Below are 10052 nucleotides of genomic sequence, written 5' to 3' on the forward strand. Positions count from 1 at the left end.
TGAGCATTGAAAATGTTCCAGGATTCTATGGGGTGGCCGGTTGGCTCAGTTGGTTAGAGCACCGTTCTCATAACACCAAGGTCTCCGGTTTGATTCCCACATGGGCCAGTAAGCTACGCCAGCCACAATTAGATTGAAAACAACGACTTGACTTGGAGCTGATGGGTCCTGGAAAAACACACTGTTCCCCAATATTTCCCAATAAAAATAAAAAACAAAAAAACGTATTAAAAAAAGAAAAAAAAGAAAATGTTCCAGGATTCTATAAGAAGAAGAATTATTGAAAAGTCAGTCTAAGGTAATAAAAATTTGGAATCAGATTTAGAATCAAGTGAAGAAACAGGCCCAGAGAGGTCTAGGGACTGACTTATCAAAGTGATCTAGCAAGTTAATAAAAAAAAAATTGCGGCCAGAACTTCACCCCGAAGGTAACGTTCATTACCCATTAGTATTTGTATATTCTGCCTCCTCCTCCCAATCACAGCTTAGTCCTAGAATATCAGCCCGTCTTTATGCCTAAAGTCCTATCGCTAAGAGTACAGTAGTCCCCTTATCTATGGGGGGATACGTTTCAAGACCCCCAGTGGATGCCTGAAACCACAGATAGTACTGAACCCTATATACACCATGTGACGTTTTTTCCTACAAATGCAAACCTTTTCACTTAAAGGAAGCACTTCTCTTAGGCATATCCAAACTGCCAGCATCACTACTCTTGTGCTTTGGGGCCATTATTAAGTAAAATGAAGGTTATCAAACAGGAACACTGTGATACCAAGGCAGCCGATCTGATAACCGAGAAGGCGCCTCACGGGTGGGTAGCATATACAGCGTGGACACCATGGAAAAAGGGACGATTCACATCCCAGGCAGGACAGTGTAAGATTTCATCACATTACTCAGAACTGTGCACAATCAATAACTTATGAATTATTTCGGTAATTTTCCATTTAATGTTATCAGACTGTGGGTAACTGAAATCATGAAAAGTCAAATCATGGAGAAGGGGGAACTGTAGTTCATTTGTAAAGAGCATCCCTTGAAGGAAATGGAGCTTGTTTTGGCTTATCTCATTTTTCACTGTAAGCACCTTTGGCAAAGGGATTATGATAAATCAATGATTGGTTTAACACGGACGGTGAATGTGTTCATCAGATGTGAAGCAGTGAGTGAGTTTGTCCTCAGAGACCTATGGAATTGAGATCAGAGGAAACCAAGTTCCAGGTGATGTCAGAGAAGAATGAGATGGTCTGTGGCATGGTCCTGACTGAGATGTTGTTGCAAGGCTCTCTGGGCACATGGCGCTGATCACCTTTCGGTGCCATAATCAAAGCTCAAACAACAAGTGGCTCTGGTATTCAGGTCTGCCTAAGGTGAGATGTGAGGAAGGAAGGGCACCCAGGGGTAAATCCATCCAACAGCTGCCACAGACCCAGGCCAATCTTAGAGTCATAGTACATCTGAAAGGCACAGGAGTGAGCAAAAGGTCTAAAAGATATGGGGCATGCGTCCCAGCAGGAAAAAGCAGGCCAATGGCAAGGGTTCGGGCAGACCAAGAAGCAGATATCTCAGTCCAGTCAATAAGAGTGTGTCACAAGAGATGTGAAGACATCAGAGAGAGCCAGTACCAACCAAGAATTGGAAAATGGGCAGGAACCCATTATAGAGAACAGAGCTTCTACCAAGCCAGTGGCAAGTCCTAGGAACCCGTTAGAGCCCCAATATTTAGGTATTAGCCCCAGAATTGGTTTTTGAGAGTGGGAAGGCGTTAGGCAAGGATCAGAAGCAGCCCTGTGAATGGGACAGGCTAGGCTCCTTGAAAGAGGAAGTGGGCAGTCACCGGAAGTGGCGACTCCTCCTTCACATTTCACCTTAACATAGGCCCAGGTTCTCGCTGGCAGTTCTTGGACGACTCAGATTTAGAACCTGAGTGCAGAGGAATGAAAAAGAATGATTGATTCTCCAAAAGAAAAATAAAGTTGAAAACAGTTTCAAGTTTGGCACAACATTCAGAAAATGAAATTTGGAGGGAACAGTTTCTGTTGCAACATTTCACAGCCAGCTTCCTTGCAACATTTCACAGCCAGTTTCCAAAACCAGTGAAAATACCTTCAGTTTAGGTCCTCCCAGGGTTCCTGTTGACAAACTTGCACTGACTCATCGAAACAAGAGGCCCCCCAAAGCAGCCAGAAAACCCTGCAAACCTGGGTAGACAACATTTTAGATAGAGTCATAAGAGTCTGGTTTTCAAGCAAGGAAATATGAGACTGCGGAATCTTCCAAATCTGGGGTCTGAGATACCTGCCAACTGTGCCAGCAGGCTAGAGGGGCTTCTCTGAGCCTAGGTGCTCTCACCATGCTCAGAGAGCTTGAATTTGGAGGTGTCCTCCCCACAAACATGGACTGGGTTAGGAGGTCCCTAGAAGATAGAGTCACTCCAGAATATTCTCCAGTGAAAGTCATTTATTTGTCTCACGCAAGTAAGTTGATTCAAGTCTTTCCTCCACGATCAGGGAGGGAATCCGGGAATACAACCCATGAGCTTCTCAGAACCAAGCACAATCTCTAAAATGCAGGGCTGCCAGAAAGACTCCCGAGGCCCTTCTAGCAGGAAAAAACTGAGTTAATCCCTAGGTTCTTCCACAATTTGAATTCAAATTGAAAGAACCACACTGAGTATATTCTTTGGTCCCACGAATACAAAACCGAAGTAACTTACCAAATTCTAAAGAATGTTAACAAGTTTTAAAATCCCACGTTAATCAAAATGCACAAATACAAAACTCCCCCAACTTTTGCCCCAAGAGTAAGTTAAGTAATTTGCCTTGTGACTTTCTAAAAATTCTACAGATGCACAAACATCAAGTGGGAAATGACCGGCAAGAATGAATAAAAAGGAGGTGGCTACAGCTGTCCCACCAGCGACTTGTGTAAGTGACTCGAAGCTGTGACCCTCTTTAACCCATGGCTGCAAACTAAACGCCCACAGCTACTGTTAACACTCTGACAAACGGATGTGCAGATATGTAAAGGAATGTTAGGCAGACATTTAAATTCTCGATTTCTGTGTGAAGCAGTACTGTGTTCCACCGACTGCTACACTAAAACGGCTCTCGCTTTCATTTGGAACAAATTTCTCTGGCCCCGTAGTTCCATGCATGCACACCAGTCCCCCTAGCTTCTCTTACAGAAGCTCAGCCCTATACAGTCGGGTGATACAGGAGGATATATCAAGCTATTTCTGCTCGAGTCAAATGACTTTTCCCCTTTGCTGCCTACCAAATTCTTACTCAGCATTCAAGATCCTGCTTAAATTTTCCCTCTTCCGTGACACCTTCTCAAGCTCCCTGCCTTGCACTTCCCAGCTCTCTCTGATCTCACTTTGAGAACATCTCCTATCACGTGCTTTGTAATTTTTCTGTTTAAAGCAAGTTCACACTTTTGGTAGGAAGGTAAACTGGTTGAACCTCTTTGGAGAGTATTTTGGGAATGTCTATGAAAATGACAAGGCACATACCCTCTAACAATACAACAATCCCACCAGGACTTTCCCCTGTGGATTTACTCACACAGGTAAGCAACAAGGCTGTTATAACACTATTTGTTGTAACAAAAGAGTGGAAACAATCTAAATGCTTATTAATATGGGTTTGGTTAAATAAACACAGTAGAGTACCATGTGGTTGTTCAAAAGAACCAGGAAACTCTCTCAATACTGATATCTGAAATTTTTTCCCCAAACTCCTTTAATTTGTTTGACAGAGAATTTTTGATTTTTCTAGCTTGGCGGTATGGTTGACAAATTGATAAGAGAATCTTGACTTAACTAACATCAGGCCACTGAAAGGAGGTTTCTCTGTCTGATTCTCTGTCTCTCTCTGATATATTTTGTTTTCCCCTGGGCATCAAGCAAAGGGGGACAACTTTGGCAGTGGTTTTCATCAGACATGAGGTATGAGGTAAAGGGGATCAAAATCTGCTACCCCAAAATATGCCACTTTGGCATAAGAATTTTGAGCTGAAGGCAACTGAGAAAAAGCAGACACAGGAAGAACTCTTTGCCCTCTCCCTATCTGCCTGAAAGCAGGGCATAGACTCCCCTTGGGAAGGTATACCTCCTAACATGCCCGCCCCCCTATATAAGAAAGAGGACAACAACTCTTACTCCTGGAGATGAAAATGGTACCTAGATAAGTCTATATAAACAAACCTTACTAAAATAACTCTTACCTTCTATTAGTTTCACCATACATTTACCTTCCCACAATTCACTCCCCCTAGAAGCCCATTTCCTTTGTCTGGTCCCTTCTCCACAACGTATCACCCTTTGTTAAAATGATATATAAGCTTTCAAGTCTAACCACTTCTTTGGGTTTTCACTTCTTTTCTGTATATCCCTTGTACACATAAAATTAAAAACATCAATTAAATTTGTATGACTTTTTCTCCTGTCAATCTGGGTCTGTTGTTTGTTTTGGTTTGGGTTTTGGTTAGTTTAATTCACAGGACCCAGACAGAACCTAAAAGGGTAGATAAAAAGTCTCTTTCTCCCTTACAGAGAGGTGTCAGAAAAGCTAGTCACTAGTCAGAATGAAGTCAAGCAGTGGTAACGGTGAAAACGCAAAAGGGAAGGACCTCATTATTTCCAAAAGGAATGCTGATGGGCACTGACTGCCTCCAGCCTTTGCTACTTCATAATGAAGCTACAAATGTGCCCAACCAGTCCTCCCCACCTTCTTCCAGACAAAGACTTTACTATGTATCAAGACTTTTTATGTATCTGTCATACACAAAAAGTTTAGTTGCTAAGCAGTTACAAAGAAATAAATGATTATGCTACTCTCAATAAGTGTCTAATAGTCAATACAGATCTAATGAAAGAGGAGAGTTATGCAAAGTACATGCAAAAACGACAACTGCTTAAGTTAATGAAGGTGACTGCCCAAATAAAGCTCATCCAACCTAATAGAATCCTCACAGGTTTCTCTGCGCAAAACACAGACTCTAGTTAAAGCTCGTGTTCCATTCCCAGGTTATACCAACCACTTTCTACATTTGAGACCTCAATAGCTTTCTTAACCTTACCAAGTCCTACTTCATCCATAAAAATGGGGATATTAGGATCCACCTTTTAGGGCAGTTAGAGTAATCAAATGAGATACAGCATTTCAAGTTCTTGGCTCAGTGCCTGACACTTATTTAGGGTCAAATAAACGCCAACTAGTACTATCATCATCATTCTGTAATTTTCAAGATGTTTTTCAAACTTTATAAATGGAGCCCCTCTGATTAATTCATTTATTCAGAGGAAAAAATTACACAAAAATTCAGATCGTCTCAGATGAAGACCGTTTTCTTCTCAAAGGTGTTACATAAGCAGCATATGTGTGACATCTTTGAAGTTTATGATGTTTTTACCGTGTATACAAAAGAACCCAAAACACTGACATTTGCTTCTTCAAAGTCCCATGAATTTATTTTCACAAGAATTTATATTTCACAAGAAATATTTATGCTGTTTTACTTTTATCACCAAAATCAATAAGCCGTTTAAAAGAATTGGTCCAGGTCAGACACCAGGCTTCCAACTACAGTGGAGGGTTATCAAATCTGCTTAGAATGCAATAATTCTAACCCAAATCTCACTCAGTATCATTTGGTGAATCTTATATCAAGTCTCAGAATAAAGCCACTTTTAAAAAAGGATTTGTGAGAACATAATTTGTTTTCTACACCCCAACAGACCAGGTGGGTTCACCCTAATTGAACTGCTTTGGCGGGTGGCTGAAAGGAACAGAAGGGCTATGTGTGTAGAGCTGAGAGGCTGGACTAGTTCAGCAGAAGGTAAGGAGGGTCCCATAAAGAATGAGCTAAAGACCACAAAATTGTGACACAACCGACAGAGTACCATGGTGACACATCTAACAATTAGAGGGCAGAATTTCAATGACCAACCTTGAATGGCCAGAAATAACACTACAGAAGAAAAAAAAAAAAGTCAGTAACCAAGGAAAGGTTAAAATATGATAGAACTGATTTTTCAAGCTGAGCACAGGCAATACTACACAGACTATAGGAAACATATGCCAACCAACAGCAACGAACTTAAAATTGAAACTAAGACACCACTCTGAAGATAATTCAATGAAATTCAATAGATTTTTTTTGAATAAAATGGATTTGAAGAAGGAAAAAAAAAAACATCCTGAGGAAACAGTGGTTCTCACTAGATGATAAGTAGGAATGATTTTTATACATATTTTCTATATATTTATTATTTTTCTATACGGTACTTCCTAAATTTTCAATAATAAAAATATTATTTTCATTTTTAATTATAATGCAAGATTTTTTTCAATGGGTAAGATCAGCCATCCAATTGTAGAAATAGGACAATCTAAGGTATTTTCTGTAGATACATAAATCCCCCCCCCATTAGACTGAAGACACTCATGAATGAGACCTTACTTTGGTGTTGCTTGGAACCCCAGTGTCTAACACAGGGCCTAAACTACAAGGGGCATGTATTAAGAAGTGTTCAGCAAGCAAATTTTGATTGTGACCAGAATCCCAAACAAGGTGACCCCTGGTATAACCTCAGGAAGGAAATTAAGAAAATGCAAAGGAAATTAGGTTGGCAGAGCTTTCCCTCAAGCATCTGACCGGGGCGTACCTAGGTGCCTCCTTTCCAAAAAGGTCCCCTTGTGGGGTGCATGCCAATCATCCCGATAGCTACATTAGCCCCTATTATAGCTTACTGTCTCTTGCTATTAAAATCTTCCAATAAGTCCTTTGTCCTGCCTAGCTCCCCTCCTTTTAGTGCTGCCTATGAATTGAGTCATTGCTATTCTGCCCAGATCTTGCTTTGCAGGAAGCTATAGGGACAACCGCTATGATGTCCCACTTGTGTTCTTTGTAGAGATGACCAGTCCACTCCAACACTTTAAAGAGAACCACGGGAGAATCTCATCTCAGGTTTCAGTGGCACTGAAATAAGTTTCCTCCCAGCAAGTAATACTATGTAATTTTATGAACACTGGGAATTTTGTAATTGAGCTTTTATCTCTCTGCTTAAAGCTGAGAGCCAAAACTACAGCCCTCCTTTAAGAATTCTGTAGGACCTTACCACACATGTATCTGAAAGCTAACTTTTCCTCTGGCTTCCTCTTACTATTCTTCCCTCCCTCTACACAAGCCTGCTTTCTTTATCTGTTTTTACTCTCATTTGGGATGAGGCAGGGTATAAATAAATGAAGAGACCAAAAATTAAATAAACCTCCCTACCCCCAATTCCGAGCTTGCTTCCGACATTTTTACCCATGTAGCCTGCAGGACAAGAGAGTAAAGCTCAGTACCACTCTCCTTGCTGCTACCAAACAGGCAGTGACTATTATGTGCTTTTGTGACCATAAAGTCTGACTGAAGGCCAGACGCACTTTCCTTTCTACTTCCTGCCCACCCACTCTAAAATACACAAGACCATGTGAATGGTACACTGTGGGGTAAGGCTTTGTAGTTAAGAATCCAAATTCCGGAGCCAGACTACCTGGGTTCTAATAATCCTGCCCGCTCCTCCCCATCCAGCAGCTGACCTTGGGCAAGTTATTCAATCTTTCTGTGCCTTGCCTTCATTTCCCGATCTGTACAATGGGAATAATAATGGTACTCACCTCACAGGGTTGTTGTAAGAAGTAAATGAGTTAATGAATTTAAAATGATTAGACCAGGACCTGGTACACAGTAAATGTGGGCCAGAACTATAATAGGACAGTTCTGTTTTCAGTTAAACCAGACCACACAAAGTTTCAAGTCTGACTGAAAGCAGTATTTCACACTGTAAATTAGTACATTGACAAACCGATTTCTATGGTGACCTTATTTGAGTTTGGATGTCATGTACAAATGAGGTGGACTCACAGCTCACTCTAAACAGCAGTCATTTTCAACCATTTGCTTTCTGATTTGCTGAAAAGACGGAGAAAGCCGTAGTGTCAGACAACAAAAATGGTTCCTGGAAGTTTATACCCAACTGGTAACACCATGATCTTTAACCACACCTGTGTGTGCATGAGTACTCATATACACGAGTACTATATACACTCATGTACACACTCGTGCACACACACATACACATCACTGTCAATGCCCCTCCAGCCGCAGCACAGACACCACTTAATGTCTAGAGAGATGAAAAAACTCATGACATGCTTACTCTGTTTGGCTATCAAAGAACAACTCTGCTTTGCTGGATGCTTGAGGTTCTGATTTACATCTGAGTTTTGAAAGGGACCGCCTCCTACATATTTACTTAAAACGCAAATTCCTCATCAGATTCCACATGTAAAGAAGCACAGAGCCCAACTCTAACCACGCCCCATCTTTGCTTACAGCAGAGCCAAAATCCCAGCAATTTCCTCCACACCCCGCCCACCCAAATTGAAGTCCTCAATGAATCACTGTTCCATATATGTGAGTATGTACATAATTTTCAAATAAAATGACTTGAAACTGAGAATGTATGAAGGCAAAAAAAGAAAACTGAAGAATCATGAGAGTTGTAGTATTTGACTAAAGTTTAGAAAAATCGAGAAAAAAAATCACTGAAACTATGCCTTGCAACCAAGGTTACTTCGAAATTTGATGTAAATGGATAAATTTCAGCCTTGCTGTACTCTGTACTAAAGTTACATGAGATTGGAAGAAAAAACCTGAGAGTATGTCAGGGCTATTTATTTTCCATTCCCTACGTTTCCCCTAATTACCTACTAAAAGAACGCAAGAGTTTGTTACAGTATTTCATTGAAATACGTCAGTCCCCTTTAAGTTTTCGTGTTTCATTGAAATACGTCAGTCCCCTTTAAGTTTTCGTGTCTCCCTATCACAGAAAATACTCTAAGAATAGAGTCACAAATGAACCAAGACTATCGGCCAAGAAAATGGCTTTGAGGAACTTAGGAATCGCACCGTCTCCAGTTTAGCAGGCGAAATCCACTAGAAGAGTGGAGGCGCAGGACTGCGTAATAAAGTGACACTTCCGAATAGAAATAACCGAGATTACTCTGCCGTAGCCTAGATTCTTCTCGCCACTAAGTCCAGTACAGAATTTTCCAAACGCTTTTCCCAAGATCCTGAGGTCAATTTCAAACGCTGTTCCTCTCAAAAGTCCCAAAGGAGACTCGCTCACCCACCCCGCCCTGCAAGCAGCGCACTTCCCGTTTGCTCTGGCCGGTCAAGAACTCTAACTTGACAGATACACACTTGGAAAAAAAAAAAAAAGAGGAAGTGGCTAAAAGACAATTTCAAGGCATTTATTTAATTTCTTTTTTAAAGGGAGATCAATGGCCCTGTCTTCCAGGAAAGCTTCAATGGGACGTAGCCATGACACCGGCTTGAAAGTTGCAGCGAATGTCAGCGTTGCAAAACTGAAGGCGACTCCTCTTTAAAAATAAACTTTTTAAAAAATCCTCGAAATCCTCTTGCTATCCAAAACGATCCCTTCCCTTTCGTGAACGCAACAAAGCTAACGACTCCCATTCTGGGGGGTCGGATCTCGACAGCGAGGCTCCGGGGCTGGGTACGTGCCTGGTCTGCACTGCCAAGTGGCATAGGAAGCGCAGGGCACCGAGACCGTCAGGGGACCCGGCGAGCACCTCCCTTACCTGGTTTGACCGGTTTGGGTGGCGGCTTCGACATCTCGCTTCCTGGAGCAGCTGATCCTACGGACCACGCACGAAAAGTCAACCGAACGCCCCACCAACCGGCACCCCAAGTTTCTTTTTGTTTAATTTGCAGTGGTGCGCCTTCAAGGACCTGCGCCCACCCTTGGCCGTCGCACCAGTGGACGCAGGCAGAGAGGCTCGGCGCAGTCCCCGCCCCACCCCGCAGCCTCCCGAGTTGTCTAGAGCGCGCGACCGGGCCCACGAGGAAGTAGCCGCCGCTTTGCCCAGCGCTAATTGGTTCCCTGGCTGGCAGCTGCGGCGCGGCGGGAGCGCGGGCGGCGCGCACGCCGGCGCGCGAGGTGGCGGAACCAGCGGGAGCCGAACCAGGACGCC

General features: G+C 42.5%; 1 protein-coding gene across 1 annotated transcript in view; it reads right to left on the reverse strand.

Annotated features, from left to right (window-relative positions):
• Positions 1-9908, reverse strand: part of OSTF1 (osteoclast stimulating factor 1) — a 46181-nt gene extending 36273 nt beyond the window's left edge. Inside the window, exon 1 of the mRNA XM_019736664.3 lies at positions 9660-9908. Within this exon, the coding sequence (XP_019592223.1) occupies positions 9660-9693 (34 nt within the window). The 5' untranslated portion in view covers positions 9694-9908. The remainder of the gene's footprint in view (positions 1-9659) is intronic.
• Positions 9909-10052: the final 144 nt, after the last annotated feature.

Source organism: Rhinolophus sinicus, chromosome 16 (genome assembly GCF_057876585.1).
Source record: "Rhinolophus sinicus isolate RSI-liver-muscle chromosome 16, RSI-T2T, whole genome shotgun sequence".
NCBI classification, from domain to species: Eukaryota; Metazoa; Chordata; class Mammalia; order Chiroptera; family Rhinolophidae; genus Rhinolophus; species Rhinolophus sinicus.